General features: G+C 50.3%; 12 protein-coding genes across 12 annotated transcripts; 4 read left to right on the top strand and 8 right to left on the bottom strand.

Annotated features, from left to right (window-relative positions):
* Positions 1 to 259: 259 nt before the first annotated feature.
* Positions 260 to 2,090, top strand: CTAM01_16647 (uncharacterized protein; the record flags this gene model as incomplete). The annotated part of the gene is made up of 5 exons (XM_060532639.1): positions 260 to 560; positions 622 to 1,505; positions 1,568 to 1,696; positions 1,751 to 1,831; positions 1,884 to 2,090. The coding sequence occupies 5 exons, from the start codon at positions 260 to 262 to the stop codon at positions 2,088 to 2,090; spliced, it is 1,602 nt and encodes a 533-aa protein (XP_060372772.1).
* A 536-nt stretch (positions 2,091 to 2,626) lies between these two features.
* Positions 2,627 to 4,499, bottom strand: CTAM01_16648 (uncharacterized protein; the record flags this gene model as incomplete). Its single annotated transcript, XM_060532640.1, has 6 exons — positions 2,627 to 2,830; positions 2,899 to 3,009; positions 3,083 to 3,708; positions 3,767 to 3,815; positions 4,317 to 4,373; positions 4,425 to 4,499. The coding sequence occupies 6 exons, from the start codon at positions 4,497 to 4,499 to the stop codon at positions 2,627 to 2,629; spliced, it is 1,122 nt and encodes a 373-aa protein (XP_060372773.1).
* Positions 4,500 to 5,549: 1,050 nt separating this feature from the next.
* Positions 5,550 to 5,855, top strand: CTAM01_16649 (uncharacterized protein; the record flags this gene model as incomplete). Its single annotated transcript, XM_060532641.1, has 2 exons — positions 5,550 to 5,645; positions 5,730 to 5,855. 2 exons carry the CDS (start codon positions 5,550 to 5,552, stop codon positions 5,853 to 5,855), a joined length of 222 nt encoding a protein of 73 aa, XP_060372774.1.
* A 573-nt stretch (positions 5,856 to 6,428) lies between these two features.
* CTAM01_16650 (CMGC protein kinase) lies at positions 6,429 to 8,130 on the bottom strand (the record flags this gene model as incomplete). The annotated part of the gene is made up of 2 exons (XM_060532642.1): positions 6,429 to 7,250; positions 7,324 to 8,130. The coding sequence occupies 2 exons, from the start codon at positions 8,128 to 8,130 to the stop codon at positions 6,429 to 6,431; spliced, it is 1,629 nt and encodes a 542-aa protein (XP_060372775.1).
* Positions 8,131 to 9,117: 987 nt separating this feature from the next.
* On the bottom strand, positions 9,118 to 9,424 carry CTAM01_16651 (uncharacterized protein; the record flags this gene model as incomplete). Its single annotated transcript, XM_060532643.1, has 2 exons — positions 9,118 to 9,207; positions 9,317 to 9,424. The coding sequence occupies 2 exons, from the start codon at positions 9,422 to 9,424 to the stop codon at positions 9,118 to 9,120; spliced, it is 198 nt and encodes a 65-aa protein (XP_060372776.1).
* A 954-nt stretch (positions 9,425 to 10,378) lies between these two features.
* Positions 10,379 to 11,466, top strand: CTAM01_16652 (uncharacterized protein; the record flags this gene model as incomplete). Its single annotated transcript, XM_060532644.1, has 3 exons — positions 10,379 to 10,435; positions 10,572 to 11,313; positions 11,396 to 11,466. 3 exons carry the CDS (start codon positions 10,379 to 10,381, stop codon positions 11,464 to 11,466), a joined length of 870 nt encoding a protein of 289 aa, XP_060372777.1.
* Positions 11,467 to 11,772: 306 nt separating this feature from the next.
* CTAM01_16653 (protein kinase) lies at positions 11,773 to 12,384 on the top strand (the record flags this gene model as incomplete). Its single annotated transcript, XM_060532645.1, has 1 exon — positions 11,773 to 12,384. The coding sequence occupies one exon, from the start codon at positions 11,773 to 11,775 to the stop codon at positions 12,382 to 12,384; it is 612 nt and encodes a 203-aa protein (XP_060372778.1).
* A 1,092-nt stretch (positions 12,385 to 13,476) lies between these two features.
* On the bottom strand, positions 13,477 to 15,598 carry CTAM01_16654 (L-amino-acid oxidase; the record flags this gene model as incomplete). The annotated part of the gene is made up of 2 exons (XM_060532646.1): positions 13,477 to 14,976; positions 15,029 to 15,598. 2 exons carry the CDS (start codon positions 15,596 to 15,598, stop codon positions 13,477 to 13,479), a joined length of 2,070 nt encoding a protein of 689 aa, XP_060372779.1.
* A 3,432-nt stretch (positions 15,599 to 19,030) lies between these two features.
* Positions 19,031 to 19,815, bottom strand: CTAM01_16655 (uncharacterized protein; the record flags this gene model as incomplete). The annotated part of the gene is made up of 2 exons (XM_060532647.1): positions 19,031 to 19,318; positions 19,369 to 19,815. The coding sequence occupies 2 exons, from the start codon at positions 19,813 to 19,815 to the stop codon at positions 19,031 to 19,033; spliced, it is 735 nt and encodes a 244-aa protein (XP_060372780.1).
* Positions 19,816 to 20,801: 986 nt separating this feature from the next.
* CTAM01_16656 (uncharacterized protein) lies at positions 20,802 to 21,175 on the bottom strand (the record flags this gene model as incomplete). The annotated part of the gene is made up of 2 exons (XM_060532648.1): positions 20,802 to 20,945; positions 21,068 to 21,175. 2 exons carry the CDS (start codon positions 21,173 to 21,175, stop codon positions 20,802 to 20,804), a joined length of 252 nt encoding a protein of 83 aa, XP_060372781.1.
* A 2,251-nt stretch (positions 21,176 to 23,426) lies between these two features.
* CTAM01_16657 (uncharacterized protein) lies at positions 23,427 to 25,268 on the bottom strand (the record flags this gene model as incomplete). The annotated part of the gene is made up of 1 exon (XM_060532649.1): positions 23,427 to 25,268. One exon carries the CDS (start codon positions 25,266 to 25,268, stop codon positions 23,427 to 23,429), a length of 1,842 nt encoding a protein of 613 aa, XP_060372782.1.
* Positions 25,269 to 25,712: 444 nt separating this feature from the next.
* CTAM01_16658 (uncharacterized protein) lies at positions 25,713 to 26,300 on the bottom strand (the record flags this gene model as incomplete). The annotated part of the gene is made up of 2 exons (XM_060532650.1): positions 25,713 to 25,877; positions 25,935 to 26,300. 2 exons carry the CDS (start codon positions 26,298 to 26,300, stop codon positions 25,713 to 25,715), a joined length of 531 nt encoding a protein of 176 aa, XP_060372783.1.
* Positions 26,301 to 26,551: the final 251 nt, after the last annotated feature.

A 26,551-nucleotide genomic window follows, 5' to 3' on the forward strand; every position in this document is an offset into this window, starting at 1 on the left:
CGATCCCAATACGAAGTTCGCGAACATCAGGGATATCCATCGGGCTCAAATCGAAGCGGGTGAAAAGGAGGTTATCACGGCTGAATCCAGCGACTCTGAATGCCCTAGTGAGGCTGGCAGCTGTATTGTAGTGGGTGTGGTTGAGGATCAATAGTTAATAGTAATGAGGAGGTTGGGTTGTGATCCCATCGTTTTTGTGGTGCCAGAAACAGGGGGGTGCCAGGAAGTGGGTATGTTGACTTACGGCTTATCAACGGCTATGTCGAACTTTGACCTATTAGGCTTCGACATGCCAGAATTTGGCATGCCTGGCTTTGAAGTATCGGAATTCAACATGTCGGATTTCCACATTTCGAACTTCAACTGCGACATGCCTGCCGATGGAATTGCGCCGGACGCATTCAAATGGCTCGACGAGAATCCAGGGCCTGACGTCGTGTCTGCCGTTGCACTCGTCCCCCCTGTTGCCGAGAGTTCGCCTTTTCAAGCCGATCTTGACATGCTTGACGACGCCACCGTGCCTTACGAGCGTAAGAAGTGGATCTTGGATGTTATTTTGAGTAAGTCGGCCAAGGGAGTTTTGCATCTAAGTCTTACCCTAAACTGACATGGCCCTTATAGACGACATCGTTCCCTACCGTTTCCACGACCACCTGCGACTCTTTCCTACTCTTGAGTTCTACTCAACCTTGCTGTATAACCGGCTTGATAGTAGCGCTATATGGGGTCTCGTGGCAAGGTTCCACGAGTGGATTTCTAGTGTGGCAGCCTCCTCTGCCGAAGATGCGGATGAAGCCATCGAGGCTTTGAAGCTTCGCGCAAGTTTCTGTGGCTGGCCGGGCGAGTTGAACGATGGCTTCAAAGGTTCAAGTTCTACTCAGCTTTTCAATGAAGGCTCGGCTTCGAAGCAGCAACAGATGGCTACCTCGTCTCCTTTCTCTCCTCAGACGGTACATGCGGTACCGGATGTAGGCGAGTCCCAGCCGTCCCCCATGATGCAACAAAAGCATCCCCTTTTGGAGGCGGAGCTAGTCATTGCCCCTGTCTTCCAGTATAGAGGCATTATTCGGAACATAGAGCATTCTAAAGAGCTGGATAATGCTTATGAGAGGCACGTGACGCGAGTCGCGGGTGAGGCTCCTGACAACGACGCATCTTGGCCGTTTTCGTCTGAGCAGCAACAGGCGTATGTCCAGAGGCTCTTCGAAAGTATTACAGACTTGGATGACTTCTTCGAGTTGAGAAAGGCCCGAGAGCGCCTTGGCAGAGTGGCAAACTTGCAGCAGGACGTCCCGATTGCTCAGGCCCTTGAGAACCCACGAAAGCGACGGAGAGGTGGCGATGCCCAGGGCGGCGCTCTGGATCCTGCATCAAGACCCAAGGGCATGAGCAAAACGGATTGGGCTCTTTTGAACGATCAGGGCACTCCTGTAGACATGCTAGAGGCCGTAATTCATCACCGCATCTCCGGCGTCGAAGTGGAAATGCTTTGTTGGAGACTTTTGGTATGTTGTACCTCTGCGAACTTTTCTTCTTCCAAGCCTGTACCTACTGACCTTTGAATCAGCGTTGTGCCATGGAACAGCAACAAGGTTTCACAATGCGCCCTATGTGGTCAGGATCGAGAACAGTGTCAACGTGGGAACACTTCAACACGTTTTCAGACAGATGGCAGGCCATCTGTGAAAATCTTCAGGTATCTTCACAAGACTAATTGACAAATGCATCAGCATTTCTAACACATTTACAGGACTGCAAAATGATAGTCCACTCCCTTACTCGTGCAGACTGGTTCTGCAAGTATGCTGGTGCGCCGTCAAAAGAACGAGGGGTAAGTTCTCTTTGTAGACACGATCAAGGATTCTTTTCTGACTAGACCACAGGCAAAACTCAGTAACGATCTTCTGAATGGCCGCCGCGACATTCAGAACCAGGTTGGTCGAGACATCATCAGAGAAAAGACGTCTACGCAAGATTGGACAACCTCTGATGATTTCGAGATTCGGAACAAAGCTGGAGAATTGGTTCTGAAGGGGGGACATCTTGGGGATAAAAAGCGCCGACAGCTCGCAGTCAGAAATAAGGAGTAGATTGGGCTTGACTATGGCAGCGCAGGGGTATACTCAAATACCATTCACTGGCGATGGAGAGGCTCTTGGTGCTGCACTGGTGCTCAGGAGACTTTCTATGAACCTAGACTTGAAGAACGGGAAATGTGGTTTGGTCTCTGATCGCAAAACACAACGTTCTTTGGTGGGACATGAAGCTCGAGGACACAATTCTATGTCGTCTGCACAGACCTGCAAAGTACCACATTATTCTGCTAAAGCTCTGTCAAAGCGACGATAACTGATCGTGGGTGTCTATGTGTTATGTGTTCTTTTGCATTAAATGGCCACCTTGGGTTTTCCTAGTCTCGATAATACCTGCTTTATTTCCTATGACCACTCACAGTCACCTCGTATTAATCCGAATATGGACATACAGGCCAAAGGAGTATTTCTCAGACGATATAGAGCGGCCTTAAACCATGTTCGCATTAGTAGCCAGGCTTATCACATCTCTGCATCGACTTACTACATGGTATCATGCAGTGCCTAGATACTTAAGCTCCTAGGTCTAGAGCTCATGCTTGATTGGAAAGGATTGGCTGAGCAAAGTTGCAGCTCCGATATTTCTTTCTGTGTGGCGATAGGAAATACCACCAAATTACAAGGGTGCATGCAGTGAAAACGCCGGTGACCAGGAAGTAGATCCATATGTATCCTGATACAACAGACTTCTTGTCGTCATTTGTAGACCAGTCGAAGAATGTCATTGAGAATAGCGTCTATGCATCTTGTCAGTCTTGATAGGACTTACAAACTTCAGCAAGATGAGAGAACCCGATAAACTCACAGCGAAGAATGTCCCAGGCAGGAAGATCATCGTCACCAAAGCAATGGATCGCATTTGTCTAGAATCACGGCCTGTTGCAGTTGCAATGTCCACATTTGTATCGCCCTGGGCCTATATTCATGGTCAATATCACAGCGACGCAGGTCTAGAGTCTTTGCGTAGATTGAGGTTGCGCCCGACTTACCCACTGTGTTGCGATGGTCATGCCTTCCACACTCATCGTACAGTCTTGAATTCGGTCCTCAAACTCCTCGATGAGAACATTAAGTCGGTCACTGATCATTGTTCCTGTAGTCTTCATGCACCCATTTTTCTGGTCCCTAGGTTCATTGTCGCCCGACTTCTCATTCTCATTGTAAGGAGGATTGTGGTCAAAGCCCAGGGGTTGAGCAACGTGATCGACCATTTTTCGAAGCTGAACTTGCCACATCCGAAGGCTGTTACGAAGATAAGTGGTATTCAACCATGCTGTTCTCCGAGAACGCCTTGTATTGATCCTGTTCTCTTCTTGAAGCGTGTCGCCTTCAATTGGATTTCCGGTGCCTAAGTCGAATATGGCCCCTTCGATATCGTCTACTGTCTTTTCAACAACCTTGATCATGCGATCTCTTTCTATCTCTGCAAATATGCCAGGAAGAATCATAGGATGGCATACTCGATCTTTTGCCCGGCTAAGTCGGTTGAACACATTCTTTTCGACATCCGCGGTACATCCAAACAGTATTGCAAAGGTCAGGTGGCTATGGGGAAAGTAGGTTGCCGTCAATGCCATGTCATCTGCCCAGGTATTGGAAGATCTGCACTGATAGACTATAGATATGTTTAGTTTTGAGAGGCGTCAATGGCCGAAGTCCAGACTTTGACATACTGATTGCAGGGTAGTTGGTCGATTCTAACTCCTTGACATTGACGGAGACCTGAGACTTAGAGAAAAGAGAAACATCGGCTCGGCTAATGACTCGTGATATTGAAGGATGCACAAAAAATCTTTCGCAGATATCTTTGAATGTGGTCTCATCGAATGGTAACCGTCGAACGTCTCTCTCACCTCCCTTGAAGCTGCTGTCTTTATGGATGTGGAGCTTTCCACACTGAACACCATGGTTCAATACAGTTTCGTTCTTAGGCCAGCTCAAGGACCGAGCTTTCTCATTGAAAGTACCTTGTAGGCCGCTGGGTGATTTAATGAAACAGGAGTCTGGCTCCCTTGAGGCCAACTTCCCGATATCACTTTGCGGTTCACCCGGTTTCCGAGCAAAACTTCATTATAACGTATTCGTTAGTCATAATACTTGGACTAAAAGTAGCCAAAATTACGCACATGAGAACAAGCCCGGAATCTCTACTGACCGAGGGAGAGTACTAAGCCATGGCGGTGAGTGTGAGTTTAGTTGGCACTGCGGACCGAAGAGACCTACATCTTGGAGCCAGGATTCCCAATCTTCCGCTGTCTTATGAGACCAGACGACTGGGCCCTTTTTGGAGGTTAGCTCAGCTTCATACTCCCGGCAAATGAAGCCACTCACGCAGTCTTTCGTTAGGAGATTGACCACAGTCGTGGCTTGAGGGTTATATCGGAAAACTCTCTCAAAGTCGGCCATTATCAAGCCGCACTCATCTGATGGCCAATCCATGATAGTTCAAATGATGCTATCATCGGCATTATTCCAGAGGTAAACATCGACAAAGAACAGGTTGATGCAGCAAGATATCGAAATCATGCAGGCTTCTGCAAAGCGTGATTGATCACATTCGGGTAAGCGAGACGAGCACGAGTGCTTCGCCCTTATGCAACGTACTTAGTCGTGGTAGGGCAAGCTAATTGCCAATGTCGCACAACACATCATGAAGTCCCTGTTTGTGTGAGCTCAGCCACCTCCTGCTGACATGGGGGGACACCGAACTATTATGTGACCGGCTGAGTCGTAAAAGGCGGTCGTGGCGGTCCAAATATTTGCCTCATGAGCAATCTTGTATCGGGGACTCGCTGTTTGATTGGCGGCGGAAGCCACCAGTCACGGCGGAAGACGGTCTGGAATGTGGTTCGCCACAGATCTCGAATGGGCCGCCTAAGCACGCCGCGGGTGTATGCATGTGCTGGAAATACAGGTTCTTGTTTGGAACGATGGAAAATTTTGCTGACAGTGAGACATCTGGATTGTATGATGGCTCCTTTCGTCGCCGCTTGTGGTTGTAACGTCCTGTCCAACTCCGTAGTCTGTCCTCAGTGACAAACGGTATTCCCCTAGCCTTTCAAATCCTACGTTGCCGCCTTTTCACGGCAGAAACAAGATTGTAATTATGGCCAATTCATTTTTTTCGTTTCAGAATAATCTTGAGCGTGGCGTGATGCATGTGAGTTGGCATATCGGTTGATCTTTTTGGGGCGTGACAAATCTGGGCTTTCTGCAGGGCTCTCAATGGAATGCGCATTTTCGCCCAGGCTGATATTGGGTTTCATCACGAGACCACCACTTGGAATTTCCCTACAAAATCCGAGTGGCCAGAGGCTATTATTCTTGACGTCCTGTACAGATCTTTGATTGAATCCCAATACACAACAAATCATCCAGCTGACACCGCGGAACTGTCTCAATAGTACATAATCTTTTCGCTCCATACTCGAGTTCGGCGTTCTTACCCCTGTGACTATGGCGACAGAGGTTTTTCGCGGCAGGTACACTGATGAGTCGGTCATATCACAGTACCTCAGAGTAATATTTCCGCGCCAGAAATGCCAAATTTCGGTAATTGCACTTCTATCATGATCACTCAATACATATAGACTGTGTCCGTTCTCTTTTCCTGACCCTGTTTCGCCACTATAATAGTCAGAAAGAGGACGCTTCTTTTGTACTATCCCACGCAAATTGACGCAGGTATGGCAAGCTATCGAGTCAGCCGATCAAATTTATCATATGACACGCCCTTTGCTAACCATTCGACCTCAAGAATGAGAAGGAGACGATTCTGAGAGCGATCGAAGCAGATCATTATTCTCAAATGAATTAGGCTCACGGGAAATAATCGCCAGAAACCCGAATCCCAATAACTAGCACTTCAGCTTCTGGGGGAGGGGGGAGGGGAAGCGGTTTTCAGACATATCACAAGCCGGCTGACGAATTCGATGTATGAGTCTCAATTGTCTTTCTCCAGATAAGATCCCTACGGATAAAGGATTGGTTTATCTAAGCCGTGATTGGCCATCCTTGTACCTAATGATGTTGTTCAAGTGACCGGTGTCGATGTTCCCAATGTGATTTAGTGCAACGTCGTTCAGTTGAGCGCGCACAGGCAGGTGGGGTTCGATAGAAGCGGTCGAGGACCCAGGAGCCATGCAGTAATCCCATGATCCACAAGCGTTTTCCATTTCTTTCATTCTTTTGAACAATTCCGGTGCCGCGATTCGCATCTGCTTGGGTGTTCGAGACTGGACGATCAACATCCTGACCTGTATCAAGTCTAACATGTCTTGAAAGTACTGCGAGCAGTTCGGAAGCCTCCGGAGTCGAGCAACTTCCTGTATCGTGTTAAGGAGGGTCCGCGACAATATGTGGAAAGACACCTGCACTCACCCTAGTCACACTCTCCTTGATATCCACAGCGTAAACGAGCTTTCTTCGTCCCTCAGTCTCTTGATTGCCATCCTTGACCTGGACGATATCAAAATACACTGGCGTATCGTGGCCATGGATGTATGGCGACATGCGGCTATCCTTGAAACGGCAGTACCCTTCCCAGCCTTCCAGGGCCCAGACCACAAATTCGAGGAAAAGACAACCTAGTGTCCATATGTCAAAGGATCTGGAAATGCGACCATCGTTGCCATCAATATCACATTCTGGAGGTCTATAGTTTGGAGAGACTGGGATCTGCGCTCCTGGCCTGTTCGATCGCGATTCTATTCGGTGGGTTCTGGTCAAGCCAAGGTCAGAGAGAACCAAGTTCCCTCGATCATAGGGTGAACTGAACCAGAGAATATTCTCGGGTTTGATGTCTCCATGTCTACCGTAGAGCCGATTGCCGTCTGCGTCCAACACTTTGGGGTCGTGTATGAACTGGAGCGCGTCGGTGATACCAAGCAATTGCCTTGCGATCCACTTGCACAGCTGATGGTCTCTCGCAAGACTTGTTTTCCGGCGCCAAAACTCCAATAAATCGCAATCGGCCCAAGGAAACAGGAGAGAGTATTCGGTCTCACCAGCTGTTTCCCGGGCAAAGGTAGCAAGCAACGTCACAATGTGAGGATGCCGACCCCCGAAACGCTTCAAGTGTTTCACTTCTTGTTCAAATTCTTGCTTGTCCGAGATGTACAGTCGCTTGAGTGCGAAGCAGCTAGGGCTTGCCGAGAGCTAAACATGCGTGTAAGCTTCCAGTTCGTAGGTGTGCGGGTATCCTTATGCCCCAAAATGGACTCTACATTACATTCTTGAGGGTTTCGTCAAAGTGATGTTGCCAGGCATGGATCACAATCTGCTTGACCTCGCCAAAGCCACCACCTAGAGTGATGGTTGGTCCATCGGTCGACGATTCTGGAATTCTGTTTTGTATGGCAATCCAGGGAACGATTTGTTTGGCCATGAAGTCATAGTGTGATACCTCTCCAGGAACGTCTGTCTTCATTAGGATGGGAATCAAGAGGCGGTATTGATAGTCGTAGAAATCCTTGATGCACCGGATACGCCACTTTTGGAAGGGCCTAGCAGAAGTTTTGCTTTCCCCTGACTGATAACTATCGATCAGACTCTGCGTCAATGGCAACCTAGAATCGTCAATACCCTCATCTACAAAGCTTCCGAGGTCCCTAGCCATGTCGAGAAAAATCAGTATGGCTAGTATGAGCCGATATCCTCGACCATCTACACCACCACCGCAGACCTTCTCTGTCCAAGACTCGCGACACTCGGCTTCCGTTTCACTACGTTTGACCTGTAGTGCGCCTTCGTCGATAAGCTCCTTGATGACGCCAGAAACGGCCTGTCGATCGAAAAGATATTGAAAGAGTCTTCTTGGCCAAAACGATCGATAGGTTTCGGTGGTATCAAATGGATCGACAACTGCGTGTCGATGAAGCCTTTTGTCCAGATAGTCCTGGATGTTGTCATTTTCCGGGATAGTCTCTGGAGAGGGCAAAGTTGGTGTTATCCATGCTGAGACCAACGACATATGGTCGTCAACATCAAGCTCGAGCAGGCCGTTGACATGAATTGAAGGAGGTGCTGGAGTGGTCATGATATCAAAAGAAAAAAGGTATGTTGAAACAAATATCTGGCTGTTTTCCCGGGTATTTTTCCATTACTTTAGATGAGAATCTGTCGAAATTGAAAGTTTCCTCCATCTTACAGTTGAGAGTTCCCGCATGATAAAATACCACAGCAAGGCTTACTTAAATAGATAATAGAGATTTCACATTTGCATCTTCAGTTACCGATTAGAATCCATTGGTAGTCAGATCACAGTGGCTTTCACACCGCAAGTCCGGGTAATATCAAGCACACCATCTTCCTCGCTGGTGAGGTTGTGGTTGTCGACGAATGGTTGACCGTTAATTTGAAATATCACCAGGAAAGATGTTCGACCAGCACGGACCAGATCAGCCATCGAAGAAGCAGCCTTGAAGTTGAGGTGACGGTGTAACCAGCTTTTACAACAGCAAAAATGTGGGTGGCGGGCTCATTAGTATGATTGGATGCCTGACAGGTTGCCTATCGCAAGGCTTTTCTCGAGTGTCACACGGTTGATGACGCGCATTTAAATGGCACTGGCAAGACGCAGGCTACAGCCTGATTGAATCCCATTTCTCTGCACCTTGTGTATTGCCTCCCGAGCGGGCAGAGTTCGCTGCTTCTTTCTTGTGATGGGTGGGAAAAGATTGTGAGAATCAGACATCGAAACTCACCGGAACTTGTTAGGTCTGTACATACCTTCGAATCTCGTGCAAGGCAAGCAACGACAAGAAATGGGGATCAACGAACCAACAGCATTTGCGGCCACAAATAGTTGCAACATATGTTTGAAATATCTATGGCGGCTCTCGCAGCTTAGGCGTGCTTTGGAAGAAATAAAAAAAGAATCAAAAACCATTACTTCTCCTGATTGTCTTTGTGAGCAATCTTTCCCACCCCGGCCTTGCTCCAAGATTCATTTAACGAAATTTCCATTCAAGTGAGCTTTCATATCTGGATGAGTCTTTGGTTTACCAATATTAGATTAAGCATTTTAACGAACGAGACTACAGTGACTCGTACTCACCACGTCTAATCGTTTCTGACACCCCTGTGCTTTAATGCAATACACATTTTGACGTGTCTACTCGCAATGCCAAAGGGTGTTAACTTAGCAAACATCGCGTGATTTTCGATAGACTCAACATACGTAATGACTGGAAGGTTGCAGCTGTACGATGTTTACCACTTACCTCAACGGAGAATTTTCCATCGCCGTAAAATGTGTTCAGGTAACGAGACAGCCCATGTGGGCTTTTAACAAGTTTACAGTGGATTTCCTGCCATCCATCGTTCGCCATTGCTGTCGTATTAATACTGCTTTCCGCCGGAGTAGACATAACAGACCGATGTTCTCAGAAATTCCGGGAAAAGATAGTCTTGGATCGGAAGATGGTTGTATTCTTTCGAAGTCAGGAGAGCTGGCACCTAGTCGAGAAGGCTCGCTTTAGGGAAACAAGTATGGTATGAGGAGATTGCGGCCATCAGGTGGTGTTGTCTTCAGGGAAATCAACCTTTTATCGTTTTCTTCTACTGTTATAGAGCCTGATCGACCCATCGCGGATTTTTAGGGGGCCGCGGCAGCCTGACACATCGTTACGGACGGGCTGACGGGAGGTTGAGCGACAAGCAAGCAATGTGCGATCTCATTCCTCCCTACTTTTTCCACTTTCGTATCCTCCCTCGCCCCCCATACGGGCCGCAATTGGAATAGGTTCACCGAGCCAGTGACAGCATGATGCTACCCAATGGTGCAAGTATCTGCCTCTGGAAACGAAGTTGTCTCGGAAGAGTTCAGCTGCCTTGTCTTGTGGCGGTGGCTGCGACCTTCCTACAGGCTTGGCTCGAGCCCACAGAACACCGTGGTAGGTCAGGACATGATGATATTGCTAGCTGCACTAAGAAAATAGCTTAGGGCTTCATATTTTGCGATTTGGCCCCCAGCTTCTGGGGCTTTACTCGTAGCCTGCTTCTGGCGTGGTTGTCTTGTTGTCTCTGCTCTCTTGGGTGTGAGGCATTGCTTCAGACCCCTGCAACCCTGTGTCTGACCCATTTCCACCCGTCCAGAATGAAGAACGAAAGAGATTTGAGATGGCACATCTCCAGAGCCTATAGATCGATATATCAGGCCGCTTCCATCTCATTTGACGACTGCAGTCCTCGCCGAATCGTCTCGACCCAACGCGACCCATTGTACAAATCTTGAAACTCCACTTAGTCCGCTAGAACGGTGCAATCAATCATATGCTCGCATAATGGCTGATCCTTTGGACTCCGATGGGAGCCTTGAACTCGGGCGTGCTGTCTCGACTGTGAGTAGACTCTGCCCTGTGCGGCACTGCATGGCCGTCTCGTAATATCCTGGCTCTGCGAGAGAAACAACTTTCCCGCTTCTGCCCGTCTCCACTCGATGCATAAGTATCTGCTAACATCACATGCACCTTCAAGACAACGCCCAGAGTGAACATAGAGATAGCCGCATGGAAATCGGATGCAGCGTTCTCAAGCAACGATCATGTCACTTATCCCACACAATCTCACGGCAATCCTCTGTCACGACAGTCTCCTACGGCATCAAGTAATCAAAAACTTGGACTAGACATCCCGGATGGGGTCAGCGCCCATACACAGAACGATCGAGGCTACGCTGCGGCAGTAGAGGTCTTCAACTCGCTATCGCCCCGCTCCCATGGCATTCCAAAGAGTACGGAGGAAAGTGACCTGAAGGGAATAGGGTCCCATCTAATACATGGCACCTCAACCCACAGCGACACAACAGTTGTCGCATCGATGAGTCTTGAAGTCAGCAACTGCCTCACGTATTATGCTGGAAAAGAAGACGGGCCGGACTGGCTCCCTGTGACGGATCTGCTCAGAATCTTCACTAGAGGCTCTGTGCTTCAAGCTCTACAAGAGGTTCTTCCCAGCGAAGAACCATTTGGCATGACTCTGCAGACGTATGCAGGAAAGATTTGCCCTGATCCGGATTCAGATAGCAGCGTCGGCTCGCGGAGTTTGTTCGCCATTCTTGTTCATCTGGGGAAAGTAGAAGAGATACGGGAGTTCATCGACCGAGATCTCACGGACGACAACCTGCCGTTTGCCAAACAACCTGGAGCAAAGGATCCCATTGGCCGACTTTACCCAAAGGATCTTCCTGTTGGAGAGCTAGCTTGCTGGGACTTTGGAAGTCAATGGCGCCCCAGCGATTGGACCGCATTCAATACATACCAAAAGAAAATGCGCTCACCATTCTTCTTACTTGAAGACAGTCGAAACAAAATACCACACTACGACCTGGAAACCGGAACCGTTCTTCCATTCATTAAGGATTACGGACTGAGAGAAACGACTCGATACAGCCAGGTGCGGTGTGTCGAAATACACCCGGGGCACTTTAGAATTTGCAATGTATTATATCTTGGTCTTCTTTTTCCGAGAGCTTAGCTAATCAGAAAATCAGGGAAATAACGATAAGACTCAATATTTTGCCGTCAAACAACTTTTGCCTGAGCAGGATAACTCACAGCACAGTCGAGAATCCAATTTCCGAGAAGAAGTCAGGGCTTTGACAAAGATTGTCAGCCACTCGAGCCACGATCATGTTATCAGGCTTTTGGCAACATGGAAACAGGGTGATACATGGAGTATGCTTTTCCCTTGGGCCAAGAGCAACCTTAAAGAGTACTGGGTAAGAAATCGGCCATTAGCGATGCCAGAGTCCCTTCAGTGGCTGGCTGCCCAATGCCGTGGGCTAGCTGAAGGCCTGCAGAAAATCCACAGGAGTCCTTCCGAGCATGCTACAGATTTTGGAATACACGGGGATATCAAGCCCGAGAACATTCTTCTCTTTCAGAATGAGAGGTACCCTGACGGTATTTTAGTCATCAGTGACTTCGGATTTACTCGATTTCATGGCCGAGACACTCGATCAAACAAACCCGCTGTTGGCTACAGTCCCACGCATCGGGCCCCCGAAGTAGACATGGACCTTCACCATCCTATTTCTCGGTCTTACGACATATGGGCTTTGGGTTGCGTGTTTCTGGAATTCATCACTTGGTATCTCACTGGACCAGATGGCGTCAGTACAGAATTTGTGAAACGTAGAGTGAGGGATGATGTCGGAGCATACCCAATCAGGTTTGACAAGTTCTTTAACATGCGAGTCTTTGCGGACGGGAAGAAAGAGGCGGAAGTAAAAGCATCAGTCCTGAAGGTACGCTATGCTGACTGCAACACCATCCTTAATACTATTTGAATTAGGGATTCCTGCTCAAATATTAACACCGCCATAGTGGATTGACGAGTTGCGCGACAAACACAACTGCGGCCAATACTTCAAGGAATTTCTTACCTTCATTCACGACGACATGTTATCTGTCGATCCCAAAGGCCGCGCGAAATGCGACAAAGTTGCCACCGAGTTGAGAACTCTGGAGTTTTTGTGTGGGGGGAAAGAAACCGAGTCCTCAGAGGGCCCAAGTGCCTCCAAGGCTCAATCTTCGTCGCCAACCCGAAGTCGCTACGCTCAACACTGTCTCACCAGCCCTACACGAGGTCAGAAATGCGATGAAACCTGGGGTCTTTGGAGCCAGCGGTGGTCAAATTCATCCAAAGACCAAGGCAAACCAAGCGAGTCAATGACAAACATTGCGGCAGCTTTCCCAGTTCAAAACGAGCGGCCTTACGAGCCAGCTCAAGACAATGAAGTGCTTGATACGATCGTGAGAAGTGCAGAAGTATCTTCAGCAGACATAGATGGGCCATCTCCTGTCGTCGATTCTACAAGATCTGACCTCCCTTGTCAGCCGCAACCGTCTCTTGACCAGACCACAGCGAAGCGCACAACACCTTTGCCAAATCTCAGACTCAGGCTTGATATCAAGCATCAAACAACGGCCTATCGACATAGTACCACAACGGATAGCGATGAGACTAGAGCGGCCGAAGCTCTGGCGGAGTTACAGAACGATCCGAGAGATAAATGTAGTGACCCAGTTGGGCTACACTCTCCTCATCATCACAATCAGGAACAGGAAGGCGACAAATTTGTATTAAAAGCAATGCTCAAATGGTGCTTCCCATGCTCCAAACCATGAGTCACTGCAATGATTGTTGTTTGAAGATGTTTAAATACCCAGTCAATGCACTTCTGAGACTTTTGGTTTTTTCTGCTTCAGAATCATTGGCCTCAATATGAGATACAATTCCTTTACACGTGATAAAACGTTGGAATCAAAGGCTCGAATGATAGTAAGACTGTTAATTAAGGTCCGATGGACTTTATCGCCTTGAAACGTATCTTCTTGAACCCACGTTCAACATCTAAATATTCTCTTCACCTCAGCTATCAGACGCTGATCCATCTTGCCATCCACGTTCTGGTGATCTGCTTGGCTTCATCAACGAGACCAAGATCCAATAACATTTGAACAGTGCCACGAGTGGAACTCTCAAGAGCACTGAAGACCCACGAATGGGTGAAACTGGTGTGCTCACCGATAAAGACCGTGTTGAACTCAGTCTGCCAGAAGGCCGGCAGGTAGAGCTGTTGTTGGGGAACAATGGGAACGGCAAAAGCTCCCGCATGATGCTCATCCTGCTCCCAACAGTGACGCTCATAGTTGCCAGTCCACATCTCATCAGCAATGGGGCCGTGAATCTCGACCATAGCGCGCTGGATGTAGGCAATGTGCTCCTCAACAGGCATGGAGCAAGCGACAACCGCGTCAGCGTCGGGCGCATAACTCGTAAGCATGACACCAGGGCCCGTTCCGTTGATGTTGTAGGAAGGGTAGCAAATCTGGCCGATGCCGTAAATGTCGGTACGTCCACAGCCACCGATGATGGGGTGCTCGAGGTGCTCCCAGAAGCGAGTCTTGTACTGCATGGCAACCTTCACGGCACCCAGGAAGACTGTGCGCTCAATGGCACGGCGCATCAAGCTAGAGTGAGGCGGCAGCTCCCAGTACTTGAGTACGTTGAACGGTACGCTGTTGAAGACATAATCAAACTGTTCGGTCGTAGTGTTCTTGGACCAGGGGTTGCCTCCAGTCTCACGCCACGTGACGTTGAGGTTGTTGGAGTCCTCGTTGTACTTGACGCTAAAGACCTTAGTCTTGTAGGCGATGCGGTCTTTGATAATATTTTCAAACGCAGCGGGGAGACGGCTGATACCTCCATCAACTGTGCGCCACTCATTGGCCAGGAAGTAGACAGTCTCGAACTCCCACATGGGCCAGACGACGTGAGACGGGGTAACCTCATCGGTCACATTCAGGTCGGTGTTCATAACGTGGAGGAGGTACTCGACCTCAGAGAAATCGAACATGCCAGTCTCAACAGCCTCCTTGTGGGCCTTGAAGACATTGGTAGCGTAGAACTTCCGTCTCTCGGGCGTCAAAGCCTTGAAGTCATCAAGAGCCTGGATGGCTTCCTTGGCTGCGGTAGCGTTGGAGTAGGTCGTGTTGGTCATGAGGGAGGGGTCGGCGGCGATCTCCTTGCGACCGGGGACAGTGCCATCGGGACGGCGCTCCTTGGTTGCAACAGGGGCATTGTCGGAAACCTGGATCCACGGGATGAACTTGACTTGGAGAGCGGGATCCGCGTCAGCGTTAATCTCGTTGAGGACATCCGCCAGCTGGTAGATCATCTTCTGATCGTTGATGGGGTAGGTCTCGTTGGTTTCAGCATCGTAAATGCTGTGCGGAAACCGCATAGGTCCTAGCTCGTGGTGCTGATGCTCGTCCGGAGTCGATCCGTTTAGGTAGGTGGTGCGAATACGTCCACCGACTCTTTCTGAAGACTCCAGAATCTTCCAGTTATGAATTCCTACTGAGTCGAGTAGCAACTGTGGCTCTAGTCAGCTTCTTCTCCCGAATGAAAGGTCTATGAAAACTTACGCCAGTGTGCAGACCGGAGATGCCGGCGCCCAAGATACCAAACGTTTTGTTCTTTACCGATGCAACAAACACATCGTCGGGTTGCTTCTGCTTGAGGTACTCAACGCCATCAAACCAGGGGCCCATTGGGTCCGTGGCCTCGGCAAAAGTCGCACGCTTTTTCATCTTGCGACTCTTAACAGAGTGTTCTGAAGAGCGGCCGACAAGCTGGCTGTCAACAAAGGCGTGCAAGCATCCCGAAGACACATCCTCAGGCACCATCCAGACAAACTTTGTAGGACTTTGATCTGTCCATTCCAGATGACGCTTTGCAGCAGGGTGAGAGCCAATGTGTGTCCGCCCAATCTTGTGATGGGCTTCGAAGGGGGATCTTATTCCACAATCACCATAGACAAGGGATAGCTCTCCATCGAGAGGACCATTGTACTCGATGTTGATGTTGCGAACTCCGTTTCTCTCGACTTCAAACGGACCCTGAAAAGAGACCGTCTCGCGGAATACGGGTTCCGCAACAGCCGTCTGGCAAAGACTGGCTGCGGCAGTGAGGAGAGTTGACCAACGGGCAGCCATGTTGACTATGGCAGATTTTGAGAGCAAGCTTGACAAACGGTGAGAAGTTCAAGAGGCTCAAGGCTGATGCCCGTGATTAAAACCTGCTCTTTATATGGCTGTCTGCCGAACGCTTCCCTACCTTGACTATGCATGAGGCTCAACCAAGTGAGGTTTTGATAAGCACCCGGATGGACATATTGGAGGCTTAGCAGATCTCTAAAGGCTGGGCATCATCTAATTAGATTGACTCAAGTCCCGTCACCGAGGTTTTCGGGGTGCGGAGGTTGCGTTTAGTCGAGTTTTCGTGTCATGTTGCGCAGGACCGGTTACCGACTATCAGGGCACAACTCCGCAATCACTGTAACAACGTGGGAGACATGCCCGAAGACGGCGCAAGCGACCACAGAGAACGTGGAAAATTCTAATCGCGCATAGGTCATGACGGGGGTCAGAGTTCTCGCTTCTTTGGAGTTCATATCGTTGGTGTCTTGGCGGGAGGGACGCTGCATGGGCCCGGCCTTGCTTACTATCCCGGCATCGGAACCGCGGGGAACCCTAGCTTGCTTGCGGGTTGCGAAAACCGACCATCGGCTCTTATTTGTTCTAACGCCTTATCTTGGTTGAATTTCGACCGTATCCTCTCGCGGCTTGACCTGCATGGGAATGGCACCAGAGTTGCGTGGCGGTAATGACGAGCGAGAGCAGACGATGGGAACAGGAAGTTGGATAATGTAGAGAAGCATTCGCTTGAGCGGTGTTAGGTAATGGGTTGCGCGCAATTCTGTAAAATGGGGCCCCCCGTGGTGGATATCCGTAGGCCCGTTACCCCATCAGGCAAGTCAAATACTTGAACCCTTTTGGGACTTGAGTCGTAGCCAACTACCAATGTCTAGGACTCTAGGAAGTTGCGGATTACCCTCAGTCTTTCGTTGATAGGATGCTGTAATTGCTTACTAGAGCTGTCAATCTTTGAAAGTTTGGCAGCTCCGGCCGAATGTCAATGCCGACGTTGCCAATGCAAAGCGGTGTATGTGTGGGTCGCCGGTTAAATGTGTCAATTCTCATTGCCATCGCCAAGACAGCAAAATCGGGGTCGACAAGGCCGGATCTCTTGGCTAGAGATAACTTATCTTCATGTCAGCAATTGCCGACCGGATGCTCAGGAATGCGTTATCATGCGAAACCTCGCTGTAAGAGACTGCATGCATCTTGACACCGGCACGGTCCGTCCTTCCTATACCGGCCCGGATGACATGGAGATACTTTTCACGGTACCGACTTGACTTGCTTGGAGGTAACCTCACTACAGTCGCATTTTGAACGCCCAGCACCTAAAACTTCCTGTCCTTAGGCTTGCTTGGGCGGTGATTTGTTAGCGACGGTGTCATGGGTCGAACGGCTTTCACAAAACCATCGATTGCTTTTCGGCCCGCAAAGCTGGTGTGACGGTTCGTCTCCTTCCTTTAGCAAGCAATCAATTGAAGAGATAAGTGAGGTAGAATCAGCTATTAAGAAGAATGACGGTTTCCATCTGGGACTTAACACCCATGCAGACATCAAATCAGCTACTCGTCATTCTAATCCTGCTCATGTTGTTACCCAGATCATGCCTTTGTACGTATTTCGCATGCAACTCCTCCGTTGTGCGAGTAAGTGAATAAGATCCTGGAAATCATATAGCACATCTCTCATGCAGTTTTAAAGCAAGCTTTTGAAATCCTCAACTAGTCAATGAACAGCAATTGCCAGATTTCATGGTACTCATACCACGGTTGACGGTCAACGTTACACCTAGCTCGTAGAATCAAAAGTATCGTCAAGTATAGAAAGCGAATCCGAGGGACTTCATATCACATTACACTCTCGAACTCTTCTTATTAGACAGCCTCGTTATCCAAAAGCTTGTAGAGTCATTCTCACCTTCAGGAGGTGCGGATATCCTTGTCAACCGATTTAGCGGAGGAAACTCGGGAGCAAATCCGCGGCCTATTCTGCAGGTTCTAATCTAGTCCGCAAATAAACCCCTTCAGCCCACATAATAGGCTCAGTATTTTGAGGTTTTTAAGTGAACTCTTGTCTTTCATTACTTCCGTGCTTTCCGTACCTTAGCTTTACGGATGTAAGAGAGAGTCAGTTGTCACTAGTCCAGAAGCGGGGTAAGCATCACGTCTACACCTTTTGCGACATAGGTACGAAAGGATAGCATCGGGAATGATGAAAATTTGATTACAGCATTGGCGTGGCAGATCTAATTCAGGAGCGTAGATACGTGACGGTAACTAGTTGGAAGGCAGTACATTGAGGCAGCCACTGACATCCGCCATGACCTCTTCTAGGTTGGACGCCACCTGAGATATGTGACTGCTAACTTTGCGCCTGTCGAATTTATAGTTAGAGGCTCTTAGTCTAGCCGTAGTTGATCATTGGAACCCTTATTTTCCTTTCTTTTACACGTCGGTAAATGCGTTTTCAAGCAAACGCCAGATGGATTCAAACGACGATAGCGCGTCCTTGCCATCACTCATCCTCTTTCTCACGTCCGCCTAGTCACGGTGTAGAAATTTTTCAGTTAGCCTTGATGACTAACTTCTCTTCAGCATACTGGCACAATGAAGTCGTTAGACTCTACCGTTGAACTGTCTTCCCATTGCCATGGGATGCATGCCTGGCTGCGAAACATCTGGGACAAAAGATCTGCAAGCCCGCATTCTAAAGAACAGCCGATGATCACTTACCTTTGCGCTTATATGATAGACCAGTAAAAGTCGGATATAGATGCCGATACGACGAGATGGCCCCAAGGTTGTGGGTTGCTTCTCCAGGAACCACAAACCTTAAGCCTGGTGCCTGGGTGAGTCTTCGTCTGAAGAAGCAAGAGGCCGTTTCAACCCACCCATTTTTCTTTTCTTTCTTAAAGACGCTTTGAGTTTTTGAAGTGGTGTGTGGCCCGTGAACCAGCTTTACCATTGTTTCGTTTCACGTTCCAAGATTTTGGAAATCGTCAAGTGCTGCCGGTCTTTCGTCCGGCGCAGGCAGCGCTCGCGCACTAGAAGAGTTATCAGAGTTTGGAAGTCGTCTTATTGCAAAGTTGACGAATGTCTTACTTTCAGGGGTAGGTTTTGCGCGCGACGATTTTGAGACAGAATGTTAGGATGCTGTTTCCCTGTATAGTTCTCATCCGACCACAGCTGTTGTTTCGACATTTTCCACCTATTCCTTACATCTTCACTACAAGAGAAGAGACAGGGGCCAGTTAGATCGCTGAGGCATTTTCAATCACAGGTAAAAGTCACGATGAGGGCGAAAAGGCGCAAAAAAGTAGAAGGACCATACTCCAGCTAGAGCAGGCAGTCGTGTCTCATTATCAGTAATCCAGTACTGTTACATGTAATCCCTCAAAGACCACTCCACCCTTTCAATCTTAGAATATGTGCAAAAGGAATGACTAAATTACTCCTCGTCCTCGAAGTCGGTGGCCTCAATGGCCATGGCGCGCTTCATCATGCGCTTGAACTGGCGGTCAGACTCAGCAACAGCGCGAGCGAGGTTGCGGCGAGCGGCGGCGGGAGTGTTGCCAGCCTGAGCCATCTGGACGGGGACGACACCACCGAAGGGACCGGCGCGAGCAGCGTTCTGGCAACGGACCAAGCAGACGTTGCTCTGGCCGGCGACGGTACCAGTGCAAGTCTGGCCAGCGGGGATCTCGGCCTTGATGGGGAAGTCGGTCATGGCACCAGCCTGTGGTTGTTAGTATCGAGTGCTTGAAGTGAGAAGACGATGTGACTTACGCGGTTGCGGGAGTTCTGGCCGGGAACGGTGACGGGGACGTTGATGTTGGTCCAGGTGGCGCCAGTGGCATCACCGTTGATCATGCAGTCGTAGGGGCCACCGCCGTCACCGTTGACCTGGTGGACGGTCATGTCGATGGTGCCACCGGCACGGATCTGGGGAAGCTGGTCGCCAGTGGCGGCCATGATGGCCTTGGTGCCAGTCTCCAGGTCGTTGGTGCCAGCACCGACGGTCTCGCCGAAGGTGTCGGCGGCCTCGCCCTTGAAGCGGGTGGAATCGGCCTGGAAGGGGTCGCGACGGGTTCCGTCACGAGGAGTGCTGAGATCAACACCGAGGGCCATGCCAGTGCCACCGAGCTCGCCGGTAGCGCCGATGATGGCACCGTGGCCAGCCACCAAGTTGGCGGCGGCAAGGATAGCAGTAGCAGCGACGGTCTTGAGAGACATTTTGACTAATAGTTAAGAGATGAATGAGATGGTGCTCCTTGCCAGAGGAGTGTAAACGAGTAGTATCCTGCCGGAGGAGGTATTAGAACCGAAAGAGAGAAGAGACTGCTGAAAAGCTGAAGATGTTGATGCTGATGATGAGAAGAGATGAGAAAAGGTTGGGAGGAAATCAGTTGCTTTTGTACTCGACATTCCACGATGTTGAGTCGATACTCTACAGTATGCCCCCCCCCCCCCAGCACATGAAAGGCAAACTTAGCAGAATATCTCCTACGTCGCCTGCACGATGCACATACCGTCTGGTGCCTTGCAACCCTTGGAACCGACACCAGCCCCAACATCAAGCATATTGTTTAGACTGTAGAGTGGGAGAGAAAAGATGAGGCCAAACACCGGCGAGAACGACCGCATCTCGTGATGGAGACAAGTTCGAAACTGGGCCCTTTCCGATTCGGATCGTCGAAGGGAGGCTCTGTGTGGGAGCCGACAAGGGTTCGAACCTTGTTGAAGAGCCAATCGCATCGCGATCGCGTTGTCCTCCCCCCTCCTCGAAGAGGGCAGGGAGGGGAAGAAACACTGTCGCAGATCAGAAAACGTTTGTCGCACATCCCTGGTGTGCCTGGGAGGGAAGATGATGTTCCAGGATCTGCGCCACGCCCGTATTATTCCAGGGCACGGGAGAGAATAGCCCAGATCAAACACACCAGACCCGTCTCTGTCTCCCCCGTTTTGGTTGGACTAGTTTGGTTTGGTTGGTACCGCACGTTGGCGAGACAAGAGAGGCCGTGCGGAGAGTCTGTGAAAAGGCGACTCGACAGAGGTGATGCTTGCCCTGCGGCGCGATTTCAAGTCTCGAACCTGCGCTCGGCCATTGGGTACGTTCGTCCATAGTGGAAGCGTAATCGTGAGCGACTGGGAACCAAAGAATGGAGAGAGACGCAGAGATCTCTGACGGCTATCATCTCAATCTTCTGGAACAAAGGCCCCTAAAGCCCACCCCGTTGCAACTTGCTGTGTGAACTTGGACAGCGGACGATAGTGGATACGCCAACGATGAGAAGTTGAGATGTCATGTTGGGCTTAGCCATGCCCGCAGTGTCGTGCCTGACACTGGTGCTCAATGCCACTCTCTGCATATTGGTGTTTTACGGATGGAATACCGAAATGGGACAAAGGCGTATAGAAAATCACCAACGGGCTGAGAGAGGCGAAGTCCCTGCAGAACGCAGCGATGCTATGCATTACTACGTACTCTCAGCTGGGCACCGCGGGAGCTAGCGCTTAGTGCCAGGTACGCCAGGGCAAGCTTCACCACTCCCGTTTGCTTGTCTCTGCCCTTTGGCGTGCTGCCCAGTCTCATTGGTCTTCTGGGATTTAGACTTGACTCGGCTGCCCGAAGTATCCACTCAAAGTAGCATTCGCACCACTCCGAATAGGTTGAAGTGGTGGGAAGGGGAAACAAGGAGGTGGCCCGCCAGGAGTACGGAGTCACGGAGGCACGAAGGCCTCCAGCTCCGGGAGGAGGCTGGGGGATTTGATCGCCGTTGACATGGCAAAGGATGCAGGAGGGGCGCATCGTTTCGCTGATCATTGTGAATCAATACTGCCAGCCGGGCACGATTCCTAGGAGACCATCGCATGAGCCGCCGGTGGTTTCCAGGACTGTCGTTGCACCGCCAGGCGTTTCTCGTTTCTGTGGATCACCCATCGACCCTGGGGAAAATCAGTTCCAGGGCCAGGCGAGGCGAATGTGGCCCTGTTCACAAGAACACCTTGAAAGATCCGGGGGTGGCCAGGGACAATAGGTGGGCTTCATTATGGGGGAGACCTGGGCAGGGAGTATCGGTTGCCTTTTGCTCCGATGCAAGCATGGCAGTTCTAGACGTCCTGACAGGGAACGGAGGGGCAAGTTGATACAGGGGGGCCGTTGCGCTTGGATCTTGCAGACACTGCAGACACAACCATTGCCAGTACCACACACGCAGCTCACGCAGCTAGGACTCGAGAGCCTCAGCCAATCCATGGAGACCCATGGAGAAGGGGGCGCGGCTGGCTGAGTCGCCAGCTGTGATTCGTGTTGTCCGTGCTACACCGCAGCATACCTGGAACAGGAACTGGTCCACCCCGCTCGAATGGAAGCGCGGAGAAAAATAAGCTTGGCAAAAAGAGTTGTGTCAGAAACACGATGGCGAAATCGGGTCTCTACTGGGGGGCTTGTATCCCAGGATATGATCGCATTGGGAAGCATGGGACACACAGAAGACGCCCGTTTGCTATTCTGGTTTGTGGGCAAGAATCGCCTCTATGCCATGAGGCGCACATTCTACTGCGTAAGGTTCCACGGTCCGATCCCAGTCAGTCATACTTGGACGAGCACTCGGGAGGTCCGGCTGATGCAGAAACCGAGAAGGGTCATGTCAAGATTTGATAGGTAGGAACATCGACACACTTTCAGGCAGCCTCACGGGCAATTGAGCCTTCGAAGACTTATCTTTAGTTGTGTTTAGTCGTGTGCTGTAAAGCTTGTCTACACGGAGCTTTTTTGCCGCCTTGCGTAGCACTGGCATTTGCTCAGGCCTCTTCTTGAACACTTGGATTTTTCGCCTTCTCCCGGATCGGAGCCGAGAACCGGCTGGGCGGTCCCACTCTCTCGGCCGATTCCGTCTTCCGTGGTGGATCTCCTGTCCCGTGAGCCCCCCCCCCCCCTAGCTAAGCCTTCGCCGCAATGATTTCCTCCCATAGAACCACAATGATTTGCATTCCCGCGCCTGCGATGCTTGCGTAGATCAATCATCATCTGGCAAACCAATCGCAATACAGCGCATAGTGTAAAAGGGGGGAATTCCTCAGCCACAGTAAGGCCTGGTGCGAGTCGCCAGGCCCGCTGTGCGCACGAGACCTGACGCGCCCCTGACGCCGCACGCGGGTTTGATCTTCGCTGCCAAGCTGCCAAGACACCTCAAAACTCGCCCTACCCCGAGCCATGCCTGCAGTACTCGGGTGCCAGGCGGTACATGTAGTTATGGGAATCCTATGGCCCGGTGGGATGGATGGCAAGAAGATGCGTAAAGATGCAAGGCTACTACCTACGTCAGGTACAACCAGGACTACCTACGCGAGGTTGCATTACATGCCAAGAACATACTTTACGTAGGGCAGAGAGGCATAGCAGGGGGCTAGTCATGACCACCACAGCACGGAAGAAAGCCTGTGAGGGCAACTCTCTCCGATCCTCTCGGATGGCTACAGCTGTGAAAGCTTGTGTTTGGCGAAGTCTTGACCCAAAGTCGTTAGTCGAGAGTTCATGCATCGCCTAAGGGACGAATCGTACTCATCGTATGTCCCTCGTCATGAGTGGTTTAGCATTCTCTACAAGTGGCGGAAATGCAGGTCCACGGTTTCTATTTCGTGAGGCACGTTTCTGACATTTGGAAAATTGAGATTCTTCAGCCTGTAGTCTTTGAGGTGCTCCTGAGTCAAACCTTTTCGGGAATAGACTCTCATCGATTACCTTCATCCTAATATCTGATGCTCGGCATGAGACGCCCTACTCCATCGACCGAAGTTTTTTTCAGAAGCAGGCACCAATCCTTTGACTGCGCCCATCTCAACTACGCTCGTGCCGCGAGCAGTTCGCTCACCACCGCTGAGATCTCGCCGTCTATACTTGTCGCCAACCCATCTGCCTCCAAATCCCATGGGACGGCCGTCTCAGGTCCTTTGCCTACCCTCACAAGCTTCACTCTTCCCCCGCCTCTTATGACGAGATCCTCGTTAGGCCATCTCAAGACCCCCGGCGTCGACATCCCTACGCCAAGCTCTAGGATCACTGTTGTCCTTTCCTCACGATGCACCACGTCCCGGCGGAACTGCTTCCATCTCTTCTCCCCATCCTCAAAGGGTTTCTCGTTGAACCAGTGCCCTGCCCTCACGCAGATGTTCATTTTGCCGTTGCAGAACTTGCAAAGGGGGACCTTGCTCGGTTCTGTCAGTATTTGAGATACCGGATCTAAGAACGCCTGCGCAGCTGCAACTAAAGGTGCCGATGGCACTGTTGCCTCAGGTCGGCAATTTGCCAGGCACTGGAAAACCGAATACGATCCTTGAGGGGTAGAAAGTCTCTCTGGTGATAACCCGTTTGCGACAAAGAGACCATCGGCGTTAGACGTCCTCACATGCGCGTTTTCCCCAAACCTCTCAAGCCATGAAATGAGCGTTCGGTACATTCCGGATTTTGGCCAAGACGTGACCATCGCTAAGTGGGTGAAGTAGTATCCCCAGCGAACTTGTTCCGTTGGCCAGGAGTTGAAGCCAAAGACGCTGTACAGAGTTCGCAGCCCATACTTCAAGAAACCGGGAAAGTTCTTGGCAAACAGGGCCGACGAAGTGTAATCCAGCCCATCGGAAGCAGGGAGACCGGCACCGGCACTCACAATGACTGCGTCAGCCGCGTCCAACCACTGCCTTGCCCGGTCCAGCGAGTCGCACTGGATCAGCGGCGGATGATTCGCACTTGCCGGCGGAGTAAAAGTCGGCGCTGCCCGCCCCATCCATGAAGTATGCGGGGGAGAAGCCAGGATTTCCTGGTACACAGCATGATCTGCGTCCGTGAAGGTGTTGAAGATGATATCGGTGATGGACGTATCCTCGTGGTGCTCAAGCCAATCTGCGACCGCGCTGGCCGCCACGGCTGCTGCATCTCGCGCCGGATAGGCAAACAAGCCGGTCGAGATGCCGCATAACGCGACAATCTTCCTGCCATCCGGCGTCGCGGGCAGCGATTCGACTGTGGCAAGAACGCTGCGATAGCATTGGGCGAGCTGCAGAGTCTCGTTTGTCGTTGGCTTTGAGCCGCGTTGCAGTTGCGGCCCGACTGTATGCACCACATGGTTTGCTGGTAGGCAATAAGCGTCTGTGACTATCGCTTCGCCCGGTCCGAGTTCACGGCCTCTTTCGTTCATGACCCGGTAGCACTCGTCCCGTAGCCGGGGGCCGGCAGCAGCGTGAATGACATTGTCTATACAGCGGTGTGATGGCTGGAAGCATCCGAGGCCCTGGCTGTTTGCGGCATTGGTGATTGCAGTGATGCCGGTGAGAGTCGTGATGTCACCTTTCCAGAGCGTAACTCTAACGCTCTTATGGTTCGCTCGTTTGAGTGTTATTGTCGGTTGAATAGAACCCGCTAATGTCAGAACACGATGGGATGCCTGCTGCTGTAGGACCGAGTCTATCCCGACCAGAATGTCTTCCGGGAGCGGTGGGTCCGGTGTGCGGACACAGAGTAACTGGTGAAGCAATTGTAGATGTGTAGGGGGCTCCAAGTCGTCGAGTTGGTCCTTGATATGACGGAGGTGGTGGTGATGATGGCCGTGATCGCAGTTGTCATGATATGAGTCAGCGCCTGAGTCCGCTTCGTTCAGTAGGTGGACGAGAATTTGCTGTAAACTGTCCATGCTTTGGCGTTTGTTGTAAAAGTTCTTCGCCTCTTTTGATGCACCTCCAACTTCACCTAAACAAGGGGACACTACTCTCTTGTACAATTTATCTTACCTTAGTTCACATGGCAATATCGATTTCAAACATGGCAAAAATTCGTTTGTGAGACTGTTCATTTTGGTTCCGATTTTATCTTGCTTTGGTGAGCTGCCGGAAGCAATTTGCATCCGACCGTCGACATCAAATGAGAACTCTCATCGATTTCTGGAATACTTTGTGAAGCAATAGACTCATCAATGTCACAAACGTTCTGGCCATGGAAACGAGCGCGAAATACAGGAAATATAAGTAGACTGGAGAGAAGGTCATGTTCTTGTCAAACACTTGCATTTACAAGCTGCATCCGTTGACCTGATATCCGGCAAGTCCACCCGAAAACCCGTAGTTGTCCTTTCTCGTTATTAACAATTCTCACCGCGCACGATAACGCTCCACTTCATCTTGTCAAATGCCTGTCCTGAGGATCGCAATACGTTAGGTGAGTTCCTCTTCGCGCAGGATTGCAAGACCTTTTCAGCCCCCTGTGCAATGCCGTCGAATGTTCTCATGGTCTTTGGTTTGTCGTCCTGTAAAATCTCGACTCAGCTTTGCATGTAGAGTGTCGTCTTAAATTCTAGACTCACGTCATTACACCACCAGATGGCAGTTTTGAATTCACAAGTCATAAGAGCGCATTTTCCCCGGCCAACCTCGAGTTTAGCCCTCCTGTGCCGGATGCGTTTGAGTTCGTTGATGCCATCTTTTACAACGGCGACTGAGCCCAAGGGAAACTTATGACAGACGACATGCGAAATATCGAACTTGTTCGGCTCTTCTAGGGCTGAAGAGGTGGTAGGTGAACCCGATTCAGGGCCCAAGACCTGCGCGTACAGAGAGTTGTAGGACCGAAGATCCGCCAACACCTCCTGAACTGTTCCATTCAAAACGACTTTCTCGGCTCTCGGGTTGATATCATCTTGAAACTCCCACTCTGGGATGATAATTCTCATACCCTTCAATGGGGGCCAGGTTGGTGGTTGCTGATCCATAAGCCTAATGTCATGTTAGTAATAAACCATGGAGTAGCCCTGGAATCTTGGGCATACCAAAACGGCCAAGGAAGCAACGATGAGAGCTTGTACTTGATGGAAGCGCATTTTGATGGATTCAAGCGATCGAGTGTCGAATGCAAATATCTGAAGTTGAGTCCGAAGGCTGTCTGTCAGTATGTGAATCGTTGTAGATGGAGAGCCTGAAGTAA

The sequence above is a fragment of the Colletotrichum tamarilloi genome (genome assembly GCF_030869305.1).
Source record: "Colletotrichum tamarilloi strain Tom-12 chromosome Unknown Scaffold_244.1, whole genome shotgun sequence".
Classification (NCBI taxonomy): domain Eukaryota; kingdom Fungi; phylum Ascomycota; class Sordariomycetes; order Glomerellales; family Glomerellaceae; genus Colletotrichum; species Colletotrichum tamarilloi.